Below are 27,009 nucleotides of genomic sequence, written 5' to 3'. Positions count from 1 at the left end.
ATGGCGCTTCCAGTACGGACAAACTTGAGACATGTCTTCAGATTCATTCATCAACTAAATGCTCCTAAAAGATATATGTGTGCTGCCTCCACGGAAAACAAGCCCTCTGCTGCGGTAAGACAAACGTTTCTTCTGCTCGGTTTCTATTTAACGTCGCGTCACAGCTGAACGTAGCTTTACACTGCAGCTCTACTTCATGTTACTGAGTGTCTGTTACATGAGTGGTGTGTGTCTAAAGAAGCATAACACTGCATGTCAGCTGTTAACTACCTCAATACACACTGTAACTGTGATGCTTTACTAACACACAGCTCCAGTCACTACTGACAACACGGAACATGTTCATGAGATGAGATAATGATGAGATAATGACATTTAAAGTCTGCTTGTTCTTGGTAAACACACAGTAAAGCTTTATAGAAGTGTCACATCAACCATTCTGCTGGAAAATCACATTTACTACTTTTACTGCCTAAATTGCAAAACAAAGCAGCATCCAGTCACTTATGTTATAATATACAATGCTTTGGCAATACCTTATGATAAATATAGACATCATTCATTCATTTAACACAACATTGAATCAAATGCAGTCTACAATGTGCAACATTCTGATTTGGGTCAATTTAAGACAATAAGAGTACAAATCTGAATATGCAGCTTTAGCTACTTGACAGTATGTGATGGTTCAGTATACTAATCTTGAGCTTAAATGTGTCTTATTAGTAGTTTTTCAGTTCTTATGTCTCACAATAACATTGCTTTAGTGTGTTAGTGAGTTGGGATGAGCTCAGATGTACAATCTACATATCACTGATTTTGCCCTCTTTATTACACTACAGTGGATTGTTGGGATACTAATGTCAGGCTGGTTTAACTCCCAACACTACATAATGGGAAACATAATGGTGCTGCACACAGATTGGCCTACAGGTCATGTGACATATTTTATTCATACTGATCATGTTCTTAGCACAAGGTAAAAACATTCCTATAAGTTGTCTTACTTTTTGTCAGTATTGCTGCTTTAGTTTGGTTTGTAGACACATAATAAGACTTGAAACAGCAGTCTGCAGTCTGAACGTTGCATGTATAAACACACAGTATCATGGTGTAAAGGTACATCTCTGTCTGGGATCATGATGTGGTGGTGTTTGGTGTTTGACCATTAAAGTCACTTGGATACATTGTCCACCTTTTGGCTAACAATCAGCACTGAGTAAGCAGTTTATAGCAGGCTGGATATTTGTTCTCCTCATTACTACAGCTGTGAATAACTGAGCTGAGTCCAAAGCTTGGTGTTTGGTCAGATCAGTCAGGATAAATATGCAACATCTGAAAAACTGATCATCAGTGGTTGGTCAGTCTCAGTTATTAGTCAAATCTGGCCTGAGCATTGCACCATTGTGACATAGTTACAGCTGTTCTGGTTAGTCACCATCAGCAGCTGAGTGTAAGACCTGACTCATCTGCAGTTCCTCTTAAGCAGGGAGACAAAAGGTATAAGTTGTTTAAAACATATATACAGTAAGAAACTGTTTTTGTAAAATAAGGACTTAAAAAAAAAAGTATCAAAAACTGTAAGAGAAAATTGAAATGTGTTCACAATTAAGGCCAGATGTTTTCAGCAACTGCTTTCAGTTTGACCAAAGAAAATGTTTCAGACACATAAAAACTAGAGCTGCAATGAATCGATTAGTCACCAACTATTAATTTAATGGCCAACTATTTTGACTTTATTACACACTTGGAGTCTTTTTAGGAGGAAAATGTCCAAATTCAACGATTCCAGCATCCCAAAAGTCATTTATTTAGTCCTCTGTGATAATAAACTGAATATGTTTGGGTTTTGGGCTGTTGTGGACAAAATGAGACATTTGAGGACATTACCTTGACTTTTGGGACATAGTGTTGAGCATTATTTCACAATTTTCTGACAGTTTATGGACCAAATAACTAATTGATTAACTGAGAAAATAATCAACAGATTAATCAACATCCCCCCCTCTGGACTTTAGATGAAAGCAAACATGGTTATGTCCCAAATCCCTGGAAGAAAGGCATTCTGGGAAATGGAGGAAATCACAAACTGATGTTGAAGAAGGAAAGGCCAGTTGAAGAAAAATGTAGTTCACCATAAAATAAAATCACATGTCGCCACAAAATCTGTATTTCCTGTAATACATAGATTATATCTGAGATCAGCCACAAAATAATATTCTTATTAAATGTTATGTATGATTTTCTTTAGCTTTATTATTCATGTATGAGTTTAAATGCATGTTCTTTATTTCTTTGAGCAATGCACACATCTTAAATAGGCTCGTCACAGTAATTACGTTATCGCCTTATCGTACAATAACGCAATTATCAACATCATCACGTTTATATATGGACTTATCGTATGATACATGGACATGACCTTTTGTGTATCGCGATTATTTCTGAGACGATATATCGTCCAACAAAAATAGTTATTGTGACAGGTAAATTACTTTCTTTGACTGTAGCAGCTTTCATGGTGACTAAAAGGTTTTTTCTTATCTATTTTGCTGCAGTTTCCTTTTCTAGTCATGTGACATCAGGCTCTCAGTAGCACTCCTTCAGTCCACTTTTTTTTACTTCAGTTGGTTCAAGAAAGGCGCCCACCATAACTCAGCTTACGGTTTCCTATCATTGCACGGCTGCCTTAGAGAAGCAAATGGGGTGTTAAGGCAAACAACGAGTCCCTTGGCACGCGTAAGAATAACCAGTGCATTTCAATATAACAGAGATGCTAATTATTGAGCTGTTCTTGCATTACGGCACAGTTAAAAACCCCTCACCCATCTGCCCAAAGCCCCCGTTGCCGCTTGATGTATGAGCTGTAATACAGTATGTGCGTTCAACCTCCGTCCCCCGTCTGTATTTTGTTAAGTCCAAGTCTCTGGAGAGGCCGGAGAGGTGTGCGACCAGAGGGGGGAGGAAGGGCTGGAAACGGGGGTAGGAGGTGGGGGACTCCAAAAAGCACATCACAGCAGTGCTTCATTACCAGCAATAACATCAGAAATGAAGTGTTGGTTTTCATTTGTTTTAATTTTCTCCAAATGTGGACGACCGGAGCGCAAACACCAAGCGCGCTCACAAAGCCCCGAGGTGTGATGTGCGTCAAACGAGACGCTTTTTTAAAAGGGTTTTTTTATGCACTGGAAAATATGTGTTTAAAAAAAAAAGTCATCGAACCTTACCGGACTGATACAAAGATGAAGTGAGACCTTTGTCAGACGATCTGAATTTTGAAGGGATGTTTGTAAGAGCAGCTTAAATGTTGTGTCTTGTAGTAGAAATATGTAGTTATAGTGGTGTTCACACTAACAAATGTCAGTGATATAACCTTCAACATGCACTTGAGAGGAAGAAAAAAGGTAACATGAGTTTCTCTTTGTAGTGCAGGCAGCTATTTTTTACTTTCCTGGCTGCTGAGATTTGCTCCCAGTCAGCCTAAAAAGCATTAGTGAGGTGATAAAACAGTTGCTGCTCTGTCTAAACACATCTTAAACAATGTCATCTATATTCCAGTTAATGTTTTACACGTTAAATCGACTTTTTAAGCCTAAAAAAAGCAGTTGTTTCTTGGTCCTTCTTAGAGTTGCAGTAATGTTCAGCTTTAACTTTGTTTCTGTAATTAATTCTGTTTCCCATTAGAGAGGAAATGATTTGAAGTCATTTATCAAGCCAACATGCCAAACATTGACCAGTTTCAGCTTCTCAGTTGTGAGGATTATTTGCTTTTCTTTGTCATCTTTGTTACATTACGTGTCAATTGAATAGCATTTAGTTCTGGATCATTAGTTGAATAAAACAAACAGTTTGATGACATAATCTTGGGGTTGAGGAAATTGTGGTGAGCAGATTTCACTATTTTCAACTATTTGAGAAAGTAGATGAATTAATATTAAATTGCAGCCATATTCCCTGTTTTTTTATTTATTTAATTAAAACAAGCAAGTAAATAAAGAACAATTTAACATTTAGGAAACAATGATGAGGAAATGTTTGTTTTTTTACTTGATATCCAGTAATTTTGAGATGTATTAACTTCTTCTGTTACTGTAAATATCTAATCACTTGAACTAATCTGACCTAAGTAGTGAAGTCAGTTGTTGGTATATGGCTAGAGCTGATGTGTGTGCACGCTCCATAACCCTTCTCCCACACTCTTGCCTCATGTCAGCTGTAAATACAGTGAGAAACATGTCCAGCCGTCCGTCGCCTGTGGTCCTGTTATTGGCTGATATCAGTCATGTCAGCCCCAGGCTCCAGGAAAGAGGAAGTGACTTCTAATTTGCCTCTCTGTTCTCCTCGGCTCCAAATTCGCTTATGCGGGTGTCAGCTAAAACCATTAGAGCGGCTCCCGCACCACATGGGAGAATCCGGCGAGAGCGAAGGAAACATGGCCTCCCCTTTGAGGATGTTCATTAACTGCCCTATTTATTTTCAACTGTCAGAATAGGCCGCTAATTCTCAGCAGTCAGCCTCTTGTGTTATTGGCTGAGTCGGAGCCATTCTCCAGGTCGGGGCCCTCTCGTTCAGGCGCTTTGCACATTACCCTTTTCTTAAAAAACAATCCCTTATGTCAACATATTCCTTTTTTGAAAATTCATATCGAGCATTGTCGAATTACAGAATTGGTTTGTAGCCGTCCACACTAGTGTCCGGGGAATCGTACTAGTTTTACTCCGCGCTTGATTCAGCGTTTTTTTTTGCTAAGCGTCTGACAGTTTTAATTAAAACGTAGCGAGTATCTGGTATCATGCCATTGAGCTGCACTCAACAACAGACGCTGCCTGTGTGGGAGGAAATGACCGGACTGCTGCTGCTGGTGGAGGTTTTCCCTTTAATGTTACCATAATTACATATTGATAAATTTATGAAGTGTGTGCCAGTTATTTTTTTTGCTGTGTTGTGACTTTTGATGTTTTTTTTACAGATATTATTAGTTCTCCTGTCACTCATTTGTTTCCTGCATGAGAAATAAAATTAAACGTCTCCATTGTCGACAGAGAAGGAGAAGGAAGTGGTTTAATGGAACCCGCTGCATGGACACAAGCTGATCTGGCACAAATGTGTTTATTTAACGGTGAAAAATAGCTACATATAAATTAGGCTAGTCTTAGATTTTCCAGCTGGGCCCAGCTGCTCCTCTACATGTGATTACTGACATATTGTAGGACCATTATTTTGGTTTTTAATAGGCCTACACTTAAAAAACTGTTTCAGCATCAGACTTGGTTTCTAACTAGCTGATTTTAGATGTTTGTCACTATCAAGGGACGGGCTGTTGGAAATTATTTTCGGTTACCCAACAGACATTTGAGTTTTCATCTGGATCCGGACAGACAGTTTTTGTCTGGATCCGGACAGACAGTTTTTGTCTGGATCCGGACAGACAGTTTTTGTCTGGATCTGGACAGACTTTTGAGTTTTAGTGTAGATCTGGACAGACATTTATGTTTTAAGTCTGGATACTGATAGACATTTGAGTTTTAGTTTAGATCTGGATAGTCCATTGAGTTATAGTCTAGATCTGCAGCCATGTGGCTGCAGGTTTTAGTTCCAACCAATCAAGAGCACACCATTTGACCAATCAGCTGTCTGAAGACTGAGATCAGCTGATTAAATGAATCAAGTCTGGTGTGCTCCTGCTTGGTTGGAATGAAAACCTGCAGCCACATGGCCCTTTGTGGAATAGTTTGGAGACCCCTGGTCTAGATGCTGATAGACATTTATGTTTTAGTCTAGAACCGGATAGACATTTGATTTTACTCTGAATCCAGACAGTCTTTTATGAAACCACTTGAAAGAATGCCAACAAATAAAAGACAGGATCATCTGTAAAAAAGTTGACCTTGGTTCAATTCCAGGCAACATTGATTGGAATGACATTTGTGAATCAAATGCATACAAGCTCACATTTCTCATAGTTCACTTATCAACATGTACCGTGTACGTGTACTATTCAGTTTAAATAGTGAACTTTAAAGAAGATGGACAGGGCTGCAACCAGTCATTATTTAATTCATCTGCTAATTATTTTCTTTGCTTTCATTTAAGAGCTAAATAGAAATAACCAGAAGGAACAAGAGAATAAAACAAAAGACTCAAAACAAATCATTAATCAAAGTAGTTGCTGATTAATTTTCTGTCACCGGACTAATTGATTCATTGACTAATCATTGCAGCTCTAATGGAGATAAAAAAAAAGGTTTTCTGCTGTTGTTAACTTCCAAAGTAGTAAAATCCTCTACACAGCACACTGGTAATAAAGGTAATGGTGTCATTACTATTACCTTTACTACCAGTGTGCTGTGTTTTTTGTGTTGCAGCATCTGGAATGTCTTTAGACTCATACATCTATCGCTAAACCTGGGCATCCTGGATTATAAAGTCTTGAAAGAAGTCAGAGAACCAGCTTCAAAATCACTTTCAGTAGTTTCACATTATCTTAAGTGTGTATTTTGTATTAAACTTATTGCATTTGCATAATTACATCAGCAGGTCTTATTATATAATAGTTGATACAGTATCAGTTGTGTGTTTGTATCGTTTATCGCGTCACATAAACCAGAAAAGTCATTAAACGCTGAGTTTCTAATGAGCCAGATTACAGCTTCCTGTCTTGAGTAGGCGCTGCTCCTCGTGGTTATCTCCCCCCAGGCTGTCTTGAAGTCTGGATCCTTCAGAAGCTGCAGCCTGTTAGGGCCGCGGGCCGGGACTGCCTCCCCTGCCTGGTTATTTTTGGAGCACCGTCGGGCCCTGTCTGCGGGGAGTGCTGTTTTTGAAGGGCCTCCAGTCCCATTAATCAGCCTGGGGACCCCACGGCGCGAGCGGGCCCCGAGCCCTGGCCCGCCACACTGCAGCGTTCTGTTCCTGTACCCCCGCTCTCTGCACAGTGTGAAGCTCAGAGGAACCTCATCAATCTCACCTGTCCCAAACGTCAACCGCAGATTTAATCAAACGCTCCTTTTGGGCCTTCCCCTTTGCTCCCCCTCCAACACCCTCTCTGGGAGGAAAAAAAAGAAAAAACCGTCCAAGTTTTGACTCAACTCTTTTATTCTTATTTATTTTTCTACTAAGTTGCCTCCTCCATCACTTTCTTTTCTCTTTTTTTTCTTTCTTCTGCTTTATCCAGCGCTCCATCGCTCAGTTTTCTTGCCTGCGTGTACTTTATTATATTGACGTGTGTGCGTGTTTTCTCTGTGGTCATATGCACTTTGTTTCAAGCTGTGGTGTGTTCCCACATCAACTAAACACACACACACATGCTTTATGGAGAAGAGAGGGTGGGGGGGGGGGGGGGGGGGGTTAATACTGTAAAGCCCATTTCCTGTTCGATACCTTACTGAAGTGCGGCTCTGTTGGTCGCCTGCGTTAACAGGTCCCAAAGTGAGTGAAAGACAGAGATGAAGTGAGGATACAGAGGAGCGGGGGGGCGGGAGGGGGGGTATGTCAAGGTGCATTTCAGCATGATGCCGGTGTTAATGAGGTGCCTGGGGCGCCCGGGACAGAAGAGGAACACTGGATCTTGTATGTCCGAAGCCCAGCGGGAGGACCGGTTGGCAACCAGGAGAAAACCCTCGATCAGCAGGCCCATCTCGGCACGGTCTTTGTAAGATCTGGAGCTCCTCCGCAGCTCACAATGAACTGATGGTAACTCACAGCGGGGTCAAGCAAGCGGCGATCCCAGAGGCAGATTCGAAAACGTGTTGAAATTGGCGTGGTTAAAAAACGGCGGTGACCGTCGGCCTCGCTCATCAACCCCTCAGTGAGAGAGATGTCAGTGGGCCACTCCGCGGAGCTTGCAGGCTCTGATATGATGTATGAGTCCTGAAAAGCAGCCCAGAGCAGATCTGAGAAAAGGAATGCACAGTTTTGCAAGTCTTAGCTCACCAAAATCACGGCTGTGATTAATAACACGGACTGTTGCGAGGATGTTAGGGGGGCCGCACATGCTGGAAGCCGCAACCGCTCAATAATGAGGATGGCTGATATCTGGTCTATTTTTTTTTTATTGCTTTTCTCCTCTCACAGCAACGCTTGTGCAACAACTTGAACGCAGCCATTTCTAAAAGTGACTCCAAGTATTTAAAGTAAAAAAACAAATTTTCCCCCAGCAGACTGTGAGATTCAGTTACGGGTCAGATGCACAAAAACCATCCATATGCCATCTCCACACATAAACTGGTATTTATTGAAGAACATGCTGTGAGAATGTGTGCACCTTATGCATATACATACCAGGTGCACACAAGGCGTTCACAAGCTTGGGCTGAGTGTAGAAGTAAGGTAGAGTGGAAATGGAAAAAGGATACAAGAGAATTGAATAGAATAGCAGTTACACAGCAGCGTATTGAAATGTTATTTTTCCCCATCTGTTCATGGGTTAGTTTCCATTTAAACTTTTATTATTAATCGCTCGTAAACTCTGTTTTAGTATTGTACTACAATATACAATAATGGTTTAAAGTTTGGACACACATTCCCATTTACTTGAATGAAAAACTGTCTAAACTTTAGACCGGTGCCGTAGTTGGATGATGATGCTCAAGTATAGTATCACTACAGATGATAGTTTATATGTTTGGTGCATTATCAGACACTACGGGTGCTGTAGGTAGTTGCAGTCATGGGTAATGGCTGAGCTGGCACTGCCACAAGACCTCATTGGTACTTTTTAGTTGCTCCCCAGTGCTCCGATTAGTCTCAGACTAATTTTATAATTCGACTGACTTTAGGCCGTTTGCCTTTTTTTGATCTGCTGTCTTGCACTTTTAGCAGTTCCATGATTCGATTAGATCCGCTATAAACACACAACAGCTTGTCTGCCTCCCCTCAAACATCCATCTTTTCATTTAACTGTTCAGCGTGAGCGTGGGTCGTATATTTTGGGCGTACAGAAAGCATGATTAAACATGTAGCGCGATTTAATTAAATATACAAGATTAATGAAATCGTAGTGTCTGCCCAGCTTAACTGCGGGAGTCGAAACCACGAAGATGCACAGCTTTAAAAATGTGATGAAAAGAATGTGTGTGTGTGTGTGTGTGCGCATATATCTGCCTGTGTGCTTACAGTCTCAAATCTACACAGGGTTTTTATGCATCTGGCTCCAGGACTATCTGTCATCTTTACACATTCCTCTGCAAGGATGTCATTGGGGTTGTGACTTGCTCTCACTGATAAATCCAACATTTGTCATCCGTATCCCACCATGCAGTTGTTCCAAAGCTCTGGAAGACATTGGAGAGAAAAGGGAAATGTTGTTTCCATGGAACCCTGGAAATGGATCTCTTCTGGAATTCTGGGAAAGCCGGCGATCATTCCAAGAGAGGGACTGTCTTTCTGTCCTCAAATGAAGTGAATCGGCTCCAGTTGACTATTGTTTTCCATTTAATTATGCAGCTTGTGCAAAGGATCTAGTCATGATACTGTTGTCTTCTTTTTTCTTCGCACCAGTGTTGATCCTTTTAACGTGAGCTGTCAAATTCTGACGGACAGACACCTTCACAGCTTCGCCGATGTTGATGTAGGCAAAGACTACAACACGTGTGGACATATGTCTGTGTTTGCACATGACCTCCATCCCTACGGATATTACCGCACACACACATACACACACAGACACAATGAACACATATTCCCGGAAAGGTACTGCAAGTGTGAAAACATGGCCTTTAAGTGTATGTAACCTTCTAGCTGTTGGCGTTAATGTCACACACACATACACACGGCGCGTAATGCGTTCAGCATCTGGCAGACGTGGATGAAGAAAGCTTTCGTCACTTTAGCTGCGATGTGGTACGACAGCGGCGTTCCTGTCAGTGTAAAATATGAGGAGAGAACAACCAGCGCTTTCCACGTCTGCTACGTGTCATCAACAGGCCTCCAACGACTGTGAGACAAAAAAGTGAAAGAAAGGAAAGTAAAGAGATAATATGTTATGGTAAATGATGCTGTTACTTATTGATCCACTCTTATGTAACTGTAATTGGACAAGGAGTCTTACTTGCTTCTAATAAATTTCTTAGAAAAGCAAAAAAAAAAGGGGAAAAATTGGCTTTTAGCGATGGGTCATGATGTCTTTTTGTTGTTTTCTTGGTTTGTCCATTACTTAATATCTCAACAACTAGATGATGGAATGCCATGAAATTTTATACCGGCATCAATCATCCCCAAACGATGAATCCTCCTTACCTGACCTTTATCTGGCTTTTAGTGAAATGTTGTTATAACCACTGAAAGGACCGCCATGACATTTTTTGCAGACATTAATGTTTCCCATCAGGATGAGTTTTAATAACTTTGGTGAACATTTCATTTGGCGTAATCATCAGGTCAACATTTTTAATTTGACTAATAGTTTGATTTATGATCAAATACTGGCAGAACATTCCCATTGGCCACAGCTGTACTTTCTGTTTTGTGCTAATTAGCAAATGTTAGCATGCTAAAACTCTAACCTTTGATGAAGAACATATTTAAGATGGTAGGCCGATTTCCCGGACAGTCATTAAGGCTAGCCCAAGACTAGATTTGTCTCAATGCATATTTTCATAGAATCTTGTCTTTAGTCTAGTGCTAGTCTCACCCCGTGTCTTAGAAATAGACCAATACTTGCTAAACATCAGCATATTGTCATAGTCAGCATAGTTAGCATGCTAATATTAATATTTAGCTTTAAGCACTGCAAGTACAGCCTCACAGAGCTGCTAGCATGGCTGTAGATAGTCTACTACTGTGTTTAAGGTTAATTCAACATTTACTCAGGACAGAAAACCCTTCTGCACTTGACTGAAGCCTTCAAGTGTCTAGCCTAGCACCTTTGGCCGCACCCTAATCTGTGATGTCACAGCAGGTGTTCATCATAGGCTGTCAAAGGCAAAACACCCGCTGTGACATCACTGACAAGGGTGTGGCCAAAAGCACAACATGCTTGGAATATTTCAACCCACAGAGAGCGCTGTGTCAACAGCTCCCTGCTCTGACATTCAGTTTGAATTACTGGTCTCAACTTTATCTATGTAATGTAGCACTTTAAACACAACGTAGCTGATCCAAAGTGCTGTCCAGGACAGACAGAAAGAAATAAAAGAAAGGAAAACAGTTTCAGTAAAATAAAAAGCACAAGTAAAATAAAATTGTCCTTGATTTCACGTGTTCCTTTTTGCGTGTATTTATAGCCACGTTTTTTCAGTTATTTGAACCATGTGAGGTACGTTTGATTTATCTTACGAGTAATCTTTAACAAGCCACAAGGTGTCATTTCACCTCCATAATATGAAATCAAATACTTTACAAGTATTTAAATGTTAAAATGAATTGAGTTGTACAAGTTAATGTAGTCCACGGCAAAGGTATGCAAGATGATAATATTTTATAACTCTTGGCTCTGCAGCACAGTATTCATTACAAACATTAATTGCTTTACAACATTTGCTGTCTCCTCTGTCATCATGCTGTAGCTGATTTACATCTTTGTGTAACCTACTTTCTCTTCCAACGACTATAGAGACAACATGTTTAAAGACACTTTCCCTCCACCAAGAGTAACACAGAGGTGTCTGGCGAAGTAGCGTGATGCGTGATAGCCGCTGATTGCCCAGTGGCTGGTTAGCTGTGGCGTTGACTCACATTTGACACTCGATTGGCTCAAATGACACCATTACCATGTCTGCATGGCTAATGGCTTCCCTTGGGGGCCGGAGCGGAGGGGGAACATGCGTTTGGCGTGTCAGCTCGAGGTGAGAACACACATGAGCCAGACTCGGGGCCCCGTCCGCACCCAAATCAATCCTGACACCTCTTAAGAGGCTCTCAGCATCAATGGCACTCCAGCGCAATTACCCCGTCGGTAATGACATAAGCACCCAGTTCCTTCCTGCTTCTCTCTTGCCGGGCAGCAACCAGCTCCCTCAGGCCAGTAGACGGAGGCTTTGTGGACCATGCTGGTCTCAGAGCAGTTGTTATTCGATCCCTCAGGGCCGTGAGCGAGAGAGGCTCTGGGCCAAGCTGGTAACAGAGCAGCTGTTACCCGATCTCGGGGGCTGCGCCGAGCCTGTCCCTCAGTCAGATTGAATGTGATGTAGCTCAGCAAGCTGTCGAGATAACGGGCTTCTCGGCAGCGACCGAAGAGGATATCCTCCGAAAGCTTCAGGTTTTAATGACTGGTTATGATAACCTTGAAGGGTGCAGGCGCGGAACATATGATCGCCGGTCAGATGTCAGGTGATAACAAAGAGATCCTGGGGGTTTCGGTGGGGGAAAGTTTAAAAAACCAGCTTCTCTGTTGAAATGTCCAAGTGCTGCTGTTTACAACCCGTCGACACGTCTCCTATTGAACTGAAGCAAACCCAACCTCATCATAATTGTGCTTCATATTCTTTGAAAGTGATTAAAGGGTAGTTACAGTGTCAACCTTGATGTATACATTTGTTGAATCAGAAAATTGGAAAAAAACTGTTTCAATGGGTAGTTGACTTGAGACTTGAAACACAAGTTTTTTCCCTTTGATAAACACTGCATGTCTTCTTCATTGGGTTTTGCATACATTACTTTCTAAAACAAGTTTCAATAAACAAATTCGACCAAATTTTATTCCATTATTTTGCCTGCTTGTTCTTTTGATTTTAAGCCGTTTTCAACAATAGCACTGTCTTGTTAACTATACGTGTTGAACCCCATACCTTTTTTTTCTCACCAATTCATTCAGTCCCATGTTTAGGCTGTGATCAAAATAATGCAGACTCCTCATTCATTTCAGTAAGACCAATAAGGTCTTGTCCTCACCAAAAATCTGGGTCTTCCACCAAAAACAACACTGGCCCACCTTAACAGGTTCTTAGTATGTACAGAAGCAAATGGTGGTGTTGGCCTTGTTTCCCTGGAGGTTTTAGAGCTCCTGGGTTAATCTTAGTGCAAGTAAAGGTTCATATTAGTCCTACCACATATTCCACATACAAAATAATCCCTCACAACCTTCTCACCTATGAGTTGGAGCATCCAGCAAAGCCACAGCTGTGCACCTCTGTGCCGGCATTTGAACATTTGGTCCCCATGGTAGGCTGATGAGTGTGTGTCACCCATGAGCCAAACGCTGGGTCTTTCTCACTTCCCAACACAAACAACAGAGTTCCAGTCTGTGTCTCTGTGTGTTTCTGCTCCGCCAACGCTAATGTACTGTGAAAAGGCACTGGTGAGGAAGCCCTGAGTTTTGGTACCAGCGCGGTTTCACGTCTCATGACAGGTGCCGCTCTGCTTGCCCTCTAATTGTATCGTGCGGTGCTCGCTGCCACGGGCGGCGGTTAGGACTCTTCCAGCAGGCCCAATTGAAAGCCAAGGTTCAGTGGAGCAGGCCGGTGCCAGAAGAAACGAGGTGGTCAGGCCCGGCCAGGCTCTGCAGAAACAGAAACACTGTGTTTGCCCAAGCATACAAACAAAACCAGTGATCTCCCGTCTTTTCCTTTTAAAGGAAGGCCCGCTGCTGTCCCAGCTCCAGCTTTGTAAAATAAGGCCCTTGTTTAAATGTTGGTGATACGGTGGGCTGCATGTTGTATGGTACATCTGATATATTTCTGTGGTTCTGCCTCCCTCTGCACCTCCAGTGTCCTTCCTCTGTGGTGGTAACAGCGGCCCTGAAGTTGGCCGGACAGATGTTAAGTGTTATCGTTGGCAAGTGAGGTGATGCATTCTTTGTGCTGGATGTGTTTGGGAGAGAACAGAAGTGCTAGCCATGGAGTTAGCATCTTGGTAATACAAGCATGACCGCTGTTGGCGTCCAACCTGCCAATAGTTTAAGGCTGACACTTTGTGTCTCTGCAGGCTTCTTTCTAGTTGTGACTTTCTCACCTTTTCGCCTTTCTGTCATACTGATACTGCTCTTCTCTTCTCAGACTGACAGTATATTAGTCTATCAATGTCTATGCTGCATTTTTTTGTTTTCTTAAAATAAAAAATACCCTAAATGTATTCCTCTTCTTCTTCTTTAGGAACCTCCAGGAGGTGGGCGTGTATTCTCTGGGATCCAGCCGACCGGGGTTCCCCACTTGGGCAACTACCTAGGTGCTCTAGAGAACTGGGTGTCCCTGCAGAACCAGTACCCTTCAGTGCTTTACAGCATCGTGGACCTGCACTCCATTACCCAGTCTCAGGACCCAGCCCAGCTTAGGAACAACATCGTGGACATGGCAGCCAGCCTGCTGGCCTGCGGCATCGACCCAGAGAGAGCAATACTCTTCCAACAGTCTCAAGTGAGCTGGAGAGAAGGCAGGGATAGATGGATGGTGGAAAGTTGGGATTCAGATTTATTTAATGAATATTTTGACTGTTAGTGTTTTCCCATGACTGTGCAGATGCTATGATATATTTAAAATGTCTTTCAAGACTGTTGGAAGACACCAGATTTATTTTCTTGACAAAAGTAATGTTGTGTAGCCACCATGTTGACATTGTGTTAGTTAAATCCTTCTTAAATGATAAGGATGCTACTCCAAATTATTATTTTGAGGGCTATACATGTTAGGGCCCGACCGATACTGGATTTTGGGGTCCGATATAGATACCGATATTAAGGAGTAAAAAAATGCTGATATCGACACATCACCCGATAATTTTACAGATACATACTTTGCAATGATCCCATAAAAACAAAGATATGTAATGATATTAAAATTGAATTAAGAAAAAGATCAAATATACAGTAAATATTGCCTACATAATTAAATTAAAAAATACATATCGGTTAACATATTCACCAATACTGATATATCTGTGAAAGATCAATATTGGCTGACCAATATATTGGTCAGGCTCTGACATATTTTTCTCAGGAGGAAGTTGCAGTTTTCAACTTGGCATTGGCCCTTGAATGCAGTCTTATGATGCATTCAAGGGCCAATTGTCCCCCTTTGTGCTAAATGGAAATAAAGAATGGTGAAAAGGACCAAAAGATTATTATATTATATTATATTACTATTCAACTGGCCAGCTGGTCAGCTGAAGGGAATTTCATTACATCTGGCACAAATGTCCACTTGGATTCAAGCATGAACTGATTAGAATGATTGATTAGATGATTAGAATTTGGTGGTCAAAGGTCAACTTGACCTCACAAAACATGCTTTTTGGCCATAACTCAAGAATTCATACACTCATCATGACAAAGTTTCACACAAATATCTAATAGGATAAAATGATGAAGTGATGACTGTTTATATCCAAGTAGTCTCTAAGTGAAGACAGCATGTTTCTCAATGCAATCATACATGTCAATATAATGCCAACTTTCATTTTGCCAGTAAAAACACTCAATACATGTATTTAAAGTCCTTCAAAATCTTCATATTATATGAGTCTGGACAGAAACTTCAACTTGACTGACGGAGGCGTACAACCTCGGTACAAGAGGTATTTCTAGTTTCAATTCAGCCTCTAGTCTCCTTCCAGGTTTGTCATTGAGACAGTCAGCCGTCTTTGACAGTTTATTTTACTTCTGTCAGCTCTGTAATGTTTACCTGCTGACATGCTGGCCGGCCCCATAACGCTTATTTGATCGCTCTTGATTCTTATCTCCCCTTCTCACACACACACTCATTGACAGGGAGTATGGAAAGACACACAACCGTAAACCACTAATACGTCCTGCTAAGGCCACATGAAGGAATCAAGAGGGTAAATGACAGCTTTAACAATTGCAGCACTTCAACAGATTCCAGGTTGAAGGTTTAAATTCACAGTGACGACAAAGAGGGAAATCAGAACAGCTGGTGGTGAGTTTTCTTTTTCCTAGGATAGTGACGGAATGCTCTGCAAAGACCCAACTGTACTCTACCTCTGATTGGCTCTGACCCTGATATTCTTTCCCTAACCATCTCCCTCCTCATGCCTAAACTTAACCAATATAGCCAATGAAGACAACGGGCACGAGCCAATCAGAGGCAGAGTAGGGCGAGACTTAACAGAATATTCCGTCGCCACCCTAGGAAAGAAAAATCTGTTCAATGTGTTTTCCTCCCTCACAAGTCTAGAATTTGAAATGTGTGTGAGAGAAAGAGAGCGCAAAATAGTGAAGTCCAGTCCATCTGTATTTCTCTTTCACCCTCTTCCCTACACACACACACACGCACACACACACACACACACACACACACAAAAACACACACAGTCCTATTTTTATTCCTGTTTAGCTTCATGCCACATAACTTGGCAGCGAGGAGACCCTCCTAAACACGCCTGCTCCACATGTAAAAATATGACGGCCGCCCAAAGAAAATACTTGACTTCATTGAAAAAAAAAAAAAAAAAGGAAAAGGAACAGAACGGGTGACGAGCCGGAGTCAGCGGTATCAGAAACGAAGTTAATGAATCAGCAGATCCTTCAAACCCCCCTGAGCTTTATGAAAGCATTGTGGAGAAAGTATGTTTACTCTAAAGATCCAACTGCTAGCACTTCTCCAACCCCCCCCCCCCCCCCCCCCCCCCTTTATAATGTGAAGGAGTTGTTGCCACGGCTGTATAAGTCAGTATCAGTGTAATGCCCATATGATCCGTGTCATTAGCATATCTGTCTTGGCGGTGCATTCTTGCCACGCAGCATGAATAGAGGCCTTGTTTCTCCCCGAGCTTTTAAATATCCAGAGTTTTATTGCACTTCAAAACCATATCCATCCTCTTCTGCGCTGTCATCAACATCTGTCCCATCTCTTGTTTGTCCGCAGTATGTAATGAATACCGGGCCCCCTACATATTAGCCCCGAAATCCCGGGTTTATGTCCCCGCTGTCTGGCCCTTGACGTCACGCTCCCCAGAATGCTTTTCAAGCAACAAGTGAGAAAGAGGATGCCAATATAGCCGATGTCTATAAAGTTTAATATGCTGAAGCAGAAGAATATTTCCTGCATCCCCCCCACACACACACACTCACACACTCGCGCACACACACACACACACACACACACACACACACACACTCACACACTCACACACTCACACACTCACACACACACACACACACACACACACACACACACCAGGGGTTAAAGTTCACAGCTCCCATGCCTGATTTTAGGCATAGAGCAGTTTATAATGTATATACTGTCATACTTAAGTCAATACATTGTACACATTTTCCCATGGTCAACTTTTCAGGCTCATACATCTTTTCTTGCTTTAATCCTTACACACACACACACACACACACACACACACACACACACACACACACACACACATGCACATGTCATCTTTTCATCACTTCAGAGGACATTACATTGACTTACATTAATTTCCTGGACACTTGACCTAACCTTAACCTTAAGCACCCCATGCCTAATTACTAATCCTTACCTTGACCTCAATTTTAAAAAACAAAACAAAAAAAAACCAACCTCACCTTAACTTTTTAACCAAGTCCTAACCTATGGTCCCAACCCCAGAATTAATCACTCATCAAATTGTTTGTCCTCATAAGTGAGGTGAGTCCACACAACACAGCTGTGTAAATAGATTTACATCCTGACAATGTGAGGATACCTGAAAACACACACACACACACACACACACACACACACACACACACACACACACACACACACACACACACACACACACACACACACACACAAGCATTTTTTTTCACATCCAGGACTGAGTGAAAGAGGATAGGTTGAAATTAATTTACCACGCCGGATGCACTGTATCACTCCATTACACTACTATTAATATTCATTTATTCTAGCACATGCAAAAACAGTTCTGTTTTTTTAATTTCATTTGAGCTTGATGACGATTAATAGATATATCACTGATTCACTAGAACACAACTAGAGTCCAACTTAAAGGACAAATGCGTGTAAATAAATAATGACAATAAAAATATGGTGAGTTTAAAAAGGTAAAGTGAAGCTTTAAAATGCTTGCAACACATGCTCACATTCACACACTCACATACACTGTGATTGGCTGTAATTTATGGCTGACACTCTCGAAAAAGAAAACCCGATCTTGTGAAACTAACCTGGTAAAATAATAATTATTAATAATAAAGATTGATGTCAGAACTTGATGGATAGATTTATAGTTTATTAATGACTACTGGATACATTTGATCTCCCTTAAATAATCATCAGTGACTGATGTGACTTGCATTAATAATAATAATAATAATGATGACTCCAGTGAGACCACAGCTGATTTGAAATCCAGGATTGTTTCATTCAAACTCATTAATATGTAGAATTTTTTTTTTTTTTTTTGATAAATCATATTTTTTTTCTATTTCTCCATTGCAAAAGTAAAAGTTGCTCTATTCGCACTTGTCGTTCACAAATAGTCTTAAAAGTGTACCCTCTCTTTGAGATGTATAAAAAATGAAAACAAAACAAAAGAAAAAGAAAAAGATGAAATGAACTCATTTAATATCAGAAATGTGTCTATCTTGGTATTATGTTAATAGTCGGAGGGCAGGTGTGACCCCACGTTTAGGAGTGAAAGTCACATTGAGAGATGAACAGACAGGCAGTACACTTGTCTGCCACATGGAGGCGCTAGGTAGTTGCCCTCACCCTGCATCACTGCTGTCTCATAGCAGAACTCTCCTCCATTCATCTGTTTGTTTAATCTGTCTGCTTAATTTATTTCCTTCCATTCATCTCCACAGTTCTTCTCTGTAGTTGCAAGAATTTCTTTATAAGTGGACTTGAGACAGCATGAAGCACAAACACAAATAATACACTGCATGTGTGTGTGTGGATTTATAAGATCACTTTAAAGATGTTTGTTGTATATTAAAATAGGACTGGACCATATTGTATTATTATATAACACCTTCAAATGAAGTGAATAAATCTACAGGACATGAAGAATTTACTGAGTCTTTACAGCTAATTTGTTTTTGAGTGTGTCTAAAAGTCTCTGTGTGTGTGATTGACATTGTCCTGTGGTGTCTCTCTCTCTCTCTCTCTCTCCCTCTCTCTCTCTCTCTCTCTCTCTCTCTCTCTCTCTCTCTCTCTCTCTCTCTGTCTGTGTCTGTGTCTGTGTCTGTCACCCGTAGGTGTCCGAGCACGCCGAGCTGTCCTGGATCCTGGGCTGTCTGACCAGCATGCCCCGCCTCAGACACCTGCCACAGTGGAAGGTTGGAATTTAAATAAAGCAAAAGTTCATTCAATAGTCAAAAGGCAAATACACATACACACAATGCAAGTTTCTATACATTCAGTGGCCTTTTGGAAACTATCTATAAACTGATAGAACATTATTTAAAACATTTTGTGTTATAGGTGTCAAGTTGTCTTATTTTAACAAGCTCCTTTTAAACATTTCAGTGGGTTCATTACAGTAAAATGACACCTTTCACACCAGTTTTATTAACATACATTTACTAAATATAGATATACGATTTGTTAGTAAACCAATACCCTTACATACTGTTCATATTCTGACTCATAATTAGTCTCTACACCAGTTCACATTCATAAACTGTTAGAGAGTGAACAGAGTGTAATCTTTTTATTTATGTAAAAAAGGAGAATGTTTTACAGAATATAAAAAATACAGAAACATGTTTTATTTTTAATTTTGTACATTTGCATATACAAAAATGTGTATCAGCTGCACAAAAAATTAAAAAAGAAAGATGAGAAAGATGCATTTAATTTCCATTTTATTTCAAGTCCAGCTAAAAGAAATGTGTATATGGTGTTTTTACAGCTTTCAAATGTAAAAAATGGGTCAAATCTGACTCTGAACAGTATGTAAGGGTTAACTGCAATAAACACCAAATAATACAAATGAATTTCTACATGAATCATTTAGAAATCATTAATAAAAGCAAGAATATATAGTGACTGCTAATTTATCCCTTATTTAATATTCTGTTAAACAACAAGAATAAATATTCAACATCTAACAAAATCAAACTTTAATACTATTAAATAATTTTGGGACATTTTTATGTTGTTTTAAAATGTGATTATCTGTAGTAGTAGAAGCTTTATTGTCATTATACTGAGGGTCACATAACATTATAACTACATTTAGACGGCACTCCCTTATGCATAGATACAATTTAGGACAATTAAAAACTATTTAAGACTTAAAAAATATTAGACATAATCAATAAGGATAATAAACTGTAATATAAAAGTTGCTGAAAGAGTGAAAGCTTCATTTTATCACACACAAATAACAAGTATTAGTAGCAGAGTAGTAATGGAGATACATCAGCGTCGTAGATTACTTAACAAACAGATAAAAAAAGAAACTTTAGTGACAAATGTAATACTTCTATCCAAAATTGACTATCATGAGAAAACAAACTCCACCCAAATAATATTCTGATTTCCAGTAATGCACAATTACAATTTAAGCCAGAACCACATATCCAATTTCTCATTGCGGCCAAGTCTTATTTTTTGACTTCCCATGTCATCAGCTGAGGATGAATGCTGTTTATTACTGAAGATCATTCAATCAGGAGAAGAAGGCTTGATTTCTCTGTGCAGCCAAATCACACAACCTTTTTTTTGATAGTTGATTATATATATTTTTGATTATTACTGATGACACACGCCTATCAAAAATTAGACCTCTTGTCCTCGTACTCCCCTGCCAGTCCAGATGTTGCTTTAATTATCGCCACGTGGCAAACGAAGATTCTTTTTTTCTCCTCCCTTCTAAATTTCCGGCGTTTATCCAGCATCTCATTTCTTTTTATTGTTTTTTTTTATTTTTTATTCTTCTATTCCACCTGCCAGATTTTTCAGAAGTCTTACGATCACTTTTATTTTCCCAACCACATGCAGTTTTAATGCTTGTTGAGAGGAGGCGAGAGAGCCAGCCGTTCCCCTAATGGGGGGGGGGTCTCTGTTGTTACATGGAAAACAACCTTTTTTTTTGTTTACCCAACAGATGAGTGGAGCTCCAACACGGTGGGAAATATCAGGTGAACTCACCCGTGGCCTCCGTTTATCTGAGAATCGATGAGTCGTAAAAGTGAAAACGGCTCTTTGAGGAGGGGGGTGGCGGAATAAAAAATAGTTGGCTGGAGTCAGTCTTTAACACGTCCTCTTTTCTTTTCTTTTTTTTCTTTGTTCTTCCTTTTTTTTTCCTCCCACCTTTCCTTCCCTCCATCTTCTCCTCCAGATGAAGAGCAAACAAAAAAATGAAGGCAGCGTTGGGCTCTACACATATCCAGTCCTCCAGGCTGCTGATATACTCCTCTACAAGTAGGATGTTGTGTGTGTGTGTGTGTGTGTGTGTGTGTGTGTGTGTGTGTGTGTGTGTGTGTGTGTGTGTGTGTGTGTGTGTGTGTGTGTGTGTGTGTGTGTGTGTGTGTGTGTGTGTGTGTGTTGCTCTGATGTCATCATATTGTGCTTTGTTGTTTTACTACTTGTTAAAGACCGATCACAAAATTCTAAACCAGAGCCCATCAAAATGTTTTTATCCTATCATTTCTATGTGTGGTATTAAATAAGAAGAATAAAGTCTTTAGAGAGGAGGGTTTGCAGCCATATTTTTATGTTACATACAGACACTTACGACCATCGTGTGTCCACAATCACATTTCTGTTTGCGTTCGAAAGCCAAATCAAGTCTAGTGAGATGCTGCTGCAAGGTCACTATTGTCTGTAAGCTGAAGCTGCTGCAGATGATTATAAATGATGATATAAAGTATATTAGAGTGCAGTATGCATTGATCAAAAATAAGGTACACATTTGATAATTATAATCTTATATATTAGTTTTAAACATCAAGTACTGAAAGGATTTTTCCCACCTCATCTGAGAGCAAAGACATCATAATCAATTATTATAATTTCTTAAATAAAACCTAACTTTCAAATAGCAGATATGATGTTTCATACAGCAAATTACAATTGTGTGACTGTTATAAGGTCAGCATCTTCTAAATGTCACACAATGAGAAGTATCAGGATCTGAGTGAATTTCCACCTCAATTAAACCGTTTTCTTGGGTAAAGCTTGATTTGCTGGCACAGTGAGACTACTGACTGTTTGGAGTCACAATACAAGTATTCACTTTCTTTTGGTTTTGTTTTTTAAAGATTTATTTTTGGGGCATTTTTGCCTTTATTTGCTAGTAGATGTCATAGAGGCCGACAGGAAACATAGAGAGAGAGAGAAATGACCTGCAGCAAAGGTCAAACCAGGGAAGCTGCCATTATGTGCTTAACCACTTTTAGCTACCGAGGCACTTCAGTAATAACTATTATTAAAGGGACATTCACCCTAATTACAAAACTGATATGTCAAAATGTGTTATATTGTCTATCTATCTTGTAGTTACTACTAAGAATGTATGATTTTATATAAGTTGTGTCAATCAGCCCTTTAACACTCCTTACTATATTTAACGGGCAGTAAAACCTTATTAATTATCTTTCTGACATTTCTGACACAGTTAAATTTAAGACTTGTGTCAGATCGATGTCAAGTGAAACTCTGCTGTTGCTGTTGGGTGAATTATTGTTACTTTAGTGTTTCCGCTGTGAAAAAGAATACTTCTATTTCTGAACAAATTTAGAAGATCCTGCTGTTTTTAGTTGAATCATCAAATAGCCAAAAGCTTATTTCCTTTGAGAAAAGGGAAAAATCACATCCCTAATGCTTTCTGGGTTTTATTAAAAAAAGAAATGAATGGATTGCTTCCTCCCTAGTGACGGATACAAAGTTGATAAAGCAGCACTGAAGACGCCTCCAGTTTGAGCTCACATCTTGTTATGTGTTTGAGCTCCTCTGCTATCACCGTGTGCAGTTGTGAAAGAAGCTCATGTTGTGTTCTGGATCGTCACTCAGGTCCACACACGTCCCTGTGGGAGAGGATCAGGTCCAGCATCTGGAGCTGGCTCAGGACCTCGCTCGCATCTTCAACAACCGCTACGGGGACCTGTTCCCTGAACCCCGAGCCCTGATGAGTAAGAACACACACACACACACACACACACACACACCCACACACACACATTACAACAACTGATAAAGACTTTCTAAAGGCTTAAGAAGTCAGATAACGTCTGTTTTCCATTTTTAGTTTTATGCAGTTAATTTTTTATTGACAGAGTGAAAAAACTCCTCTGAAACAACATTAAGAGCATCATGGGACGTTTAACTCACTATTGAAATACACACTGATGAAATTCTTTTAGTGTCAACATCTGTTTGACCGAGAAATCATCCTTTGCACCTAGTGGTGGAAGAATCATTCAGAGCATTTACTAAAGTAAAAGTACTAATACTGCAATATAAAAATACAGTATTTCATGAAAAATCCTACTAACTACAAGTATTTATACCAAAATGTAGTATGCAGTATTACAGTAAAAGTACTGCAGTATTATGAGTGATGTAGTATGCAGTATTACAGTAAAAGTACTGCAGTATTATGAGTGATGTAGTATGCAGTATTACAGTAAAAGTACTGCTGTATTATGAGTGATGTAGTATGCAGTATTACAGTAAAAGTACTGCAGTATTATGAGTGATGTAGTATGCAGTATTACAGTAAAAGTACTGCAGTATTATGAGTGATGTAGTATGCAGTACTACAGTAAAAGTACTGCAGTATTATGAGTGATGTAGTATGCAGTACTACAGTAAAAGTACTGCAGTATTATGAGTGATGTAGTATGCAGTATTACAGTAAAAGTAGTGATATATTATTATATATGACATCATTAGATTATTAATAGGGGGGTGGAGCTAGTTTACACTACTTTATATACAGTTAGCTAGTTTACACTACTTTATATACAGTTAGCTAGTGTATACTACTTTATATACAGTTAGCTAGTTTATACTACTTTATATACAGTTAGCTAGTTTATACTACTTTATATACAGTTAGCTAGTTTATACTACTTTATATACAGTTAGCTAGTTTACACTACTTTATGTACAGTTAGCTAGTTTACACTACTTTATATACAGTTAGCTAGTTTACACTACTTTATATACAGTTAGCTAGTTTACACTACTTTATATACAGTTAGCTAGTTTACATTACTTTATATACAGTTAGCTAGTTTACACTACTTTATATACAGTTAGCTAGTTTACACTACTTTATATGCAGTTAATTAGTTTAGTCTAGTGGTTCCCAACCTAGGGGTGGGGCCCCTCCAAAGGGTCACAAGATAAATCTGATATGTTTTCAGTTTTTGGACTTTTTCTTTAATGTTTGATTTTTTTTTAAATTATCTTTTTTTTAATATATAAAATTGAGGAAAAGTGACAAACAAATCCCAGTAGCCTACTGTAACAATATTCCAACCATATTCCAACCAAACAATATTTAATAGAAATCACCTTTTTCTAGAATTTTGTAAAAAATGATGAATTGCATCGGAAACAGGATGAAAATATTCTAATAGGCTACTGATTAAAAAAAACAGAACACATAGAAATGATTTGATTTGTTTTTGCAGTGCAGATTACATCACATCTTGTTACTGTGTATTTTTTTTTAATAGTTTTAGCTTTAGTGCATGTATAAAATCTTCTCCCTGCCTTTCCTACTCACTATTTTTCCTCAACAGCAGCTTTAGACAGAATCCGTTGTGTTTGGATTAGGAGGGAATGACATCACTTTTCATTATTTCTACTATCAAACTCTATGAATTTCTCATAATGATGAGTCAGCATCATTAACAGTTCTCCAAAACGCCAAACTACTGTATCTAGAAAAATAAAGTGTGATTTAGGATTCATTTTTAATCAAATTCTGGGTACACATCTTTCCTATCTTCTACAAAATAAACTTAAATCATTTGACAGTGTTGACCTCACAGGAAGAGATGCTACATGCTGTCTGTCTTTAACTCTTGGACAGAGACAGGAAAGAATGTCTTCTTATTTTCTCTTCCAGCCACGATAAATGATTACCACTTGTAGCTTTCTCTCTCTCTGCACACTGCTCTTTTTTTGGCCCTTTAATTATTGTTATCTGTTAGTAATTATTGTTATTGTATTGTTTCCTGTTTGACTGACTTTATTATGTTTTGACTGCAGCTTTTTTCTGCCTTCCACGTTGGCCAGATCTCCCTCCAAACCTCAGTAAATGCAGGTTAAATTAAAAGACATATATTAAGACTGCGTGTGAGGGGAAATCCAGGAAAGTAACCAACCGTTCCGGCAAAGAAATGAAAACGCAACGAAGCGTCTGCGAGACTATTTTATTTTCTAATGATTACTCCGCGCTGTCCGAGATTACTCAGTTTAGTTTTTACACACACACATGGTCGACATGTTCAGAGATCCCGCCGACCCCCCAGTCTCATCCTCCTTGATTATCAGTATCATAAAAGCACAGAGACAGAGTCAGTCATGTGTGCCGCGCAGCTTTGATTAAAGAAATATTTTCGTCCTCTTGTATCAGCATAATAGAGTGATAATAGATTTGGGGGATGCCCTCAAGATGACTTCAGGGATGAGTTTATATCTTGTGTGTGTATGCGTGTATGTGTGTGTGTGCTGCCAAGGAGGTCAGCAGCATTTGGCTCAGGCCGGTGGATCCTATCCTCATCTCTTGTCTTAGGCGAAACAGAGTTGGCCATTCACCACCTTCTCTTTAAAGCCAAATCAAACCCTTCCTGTCTATTTTAATACTCTGTGTTACATGATGTGTGTTTTTGCTACGTATTTGCCCAGGGTTTTGCCTTGTAGGCTACCTTCTGTATTGGAGGTGCACACGGCTTGAAAGTGAAGATTTGCCGACACTGCTCCTAGCTCTGCATGCTCTATTCTATTGTATCACATTTTATTTCTAATTAAGGTTCCTAAAAGGGATGCTAAAATCTATCAGCAATTAAATATAAAGCAGTAATGGATGGTGTTCTTTTTTTTTTTCAAGAAGATGCAAATACCACACATATATAAAATGTCTCTAACAATGAAATTAATATGTGATTTTTAAGTAGTGTTTTTTTTCTTATTATATTCTTTTACTCTGAAAGCAAACCTGCTTCCTATTATTTCATTCTGTGACCATTTACAACAGTTTTGTGAGTTCAGTTTGAAACTGATTAATGGTATTGATAATGTAAATGTGTCAAAGTCTCCAAATCCTCATATTGAAATGAGTACATCATCTCTGTCTCCTTTCCTTCCTCAGGTTCTACACGAAAAGTCAAATCCCTCCGTGACCCCTCCGCCAAAATGTCCAAGTCCGACCCCAATGCCATGGCGACCATCACCATCACAGACTCTCCCGACGACATCGCCCTCAAGATCCGCCGCGCTGTGACCGACTTCACCTCCGAGGTCACCTACGACCCGGAGACGAGACCCGGGGTTTCCAACCTGGTTACCATCCACGCCGCCATGGCAACCATCAGCGTAGAAGATGCTGTGTCCCAGGCTAGAGGCTTGGATACAGGAGTGTATAAGAAGCTGGTGACAGAGGCGGTGATCCAGAGGCTTACGCCCATCAGAGAGGAGATAGAGAGGCTGAGGGCGGACCGGGCTCACCTGGAGGGGGTGCTGGCCCGCGGGACACAAAGGGCGCGGGAACTGGCTGCGCCTGTGCTCAGAGAGGTTCGACAGAGAGTTGGATTCTGCTGATAAGAAGCTGAACTCTGTGGACATCAACTTCTATTAATGACTGTTTACATCTATTCTAGGATGTAACTCTCTGTTAATAATAAAAAAAAGTTGAGACATTGTGGAAAAAACCCAAATGAAAAGAGAAACAGAAGAAAGTCAGCCTTTGTTTTTATATATGTATATTTATCTTTACCTTTGACTTCAGGTTGGCATCTCAGAATGCTGCAACACCACTAAAAAGAAGTCAGCAAGGCAAGAAACACAAGCAGATGTTTAAACCTCTGTTTTGATTGTATTTATTTAAATGGAGAAAATAAAGGTAAAATAATAACTTAAACTGTCCATCCCCAGTTCACAGAATCACTTCAACATATCTCACTCACTGTATTATTTTGTCTTAAAATAAAGTGATTTTCAT

At 39.8% G+C, this 27,009-nt stretch overlaps 1 protein-coding gene across 1 annotated transcript; it reads left to right on the top strand.

The window, feature by feature from the left end:
* Nucleotides 1-27,009, top strand: wars2 (tryptophanyl tRNA synthetase 2, mitochondrial). The gene is made up of 6 exons (XM_053328014.1): nucleotides 1-114; nucleotides 14,025-14,285; nucleotides 19,085-19,165; nucleotides 21,175-21,257; nucleotides 22,848-22,966; nucleotides 26,161-27,009. Exons 1-6 carry the CDS (start codon nucleotides 1-3, stop codon nucleotides 26,607-26,609), a joined length of 1,107 nt encoding a protein of 368 aa, XP_053183989.1. The 3' UTR covers nucleotides 26,610-27,009.

The sequence above is a fragment of the Scomber japonicus genome, chromosome 11, assembly GCF_027409825.1.
Source record: "Scomber japonicus isolate fScoJap1 chromosome 11, fScoJap1.pri, whole genome shotgun sequence".
NCBI lineage: Eukaryota > Metazoa > Chordata > Actinopteri > Scombriformes > Scombridae > Scomber > Scomber japonicus.
The sequence above is the reverse complement of the archived record's forward strand: the minus strand, read 5'-3'. Positions and strand labels throughout refer to the sequence as shown.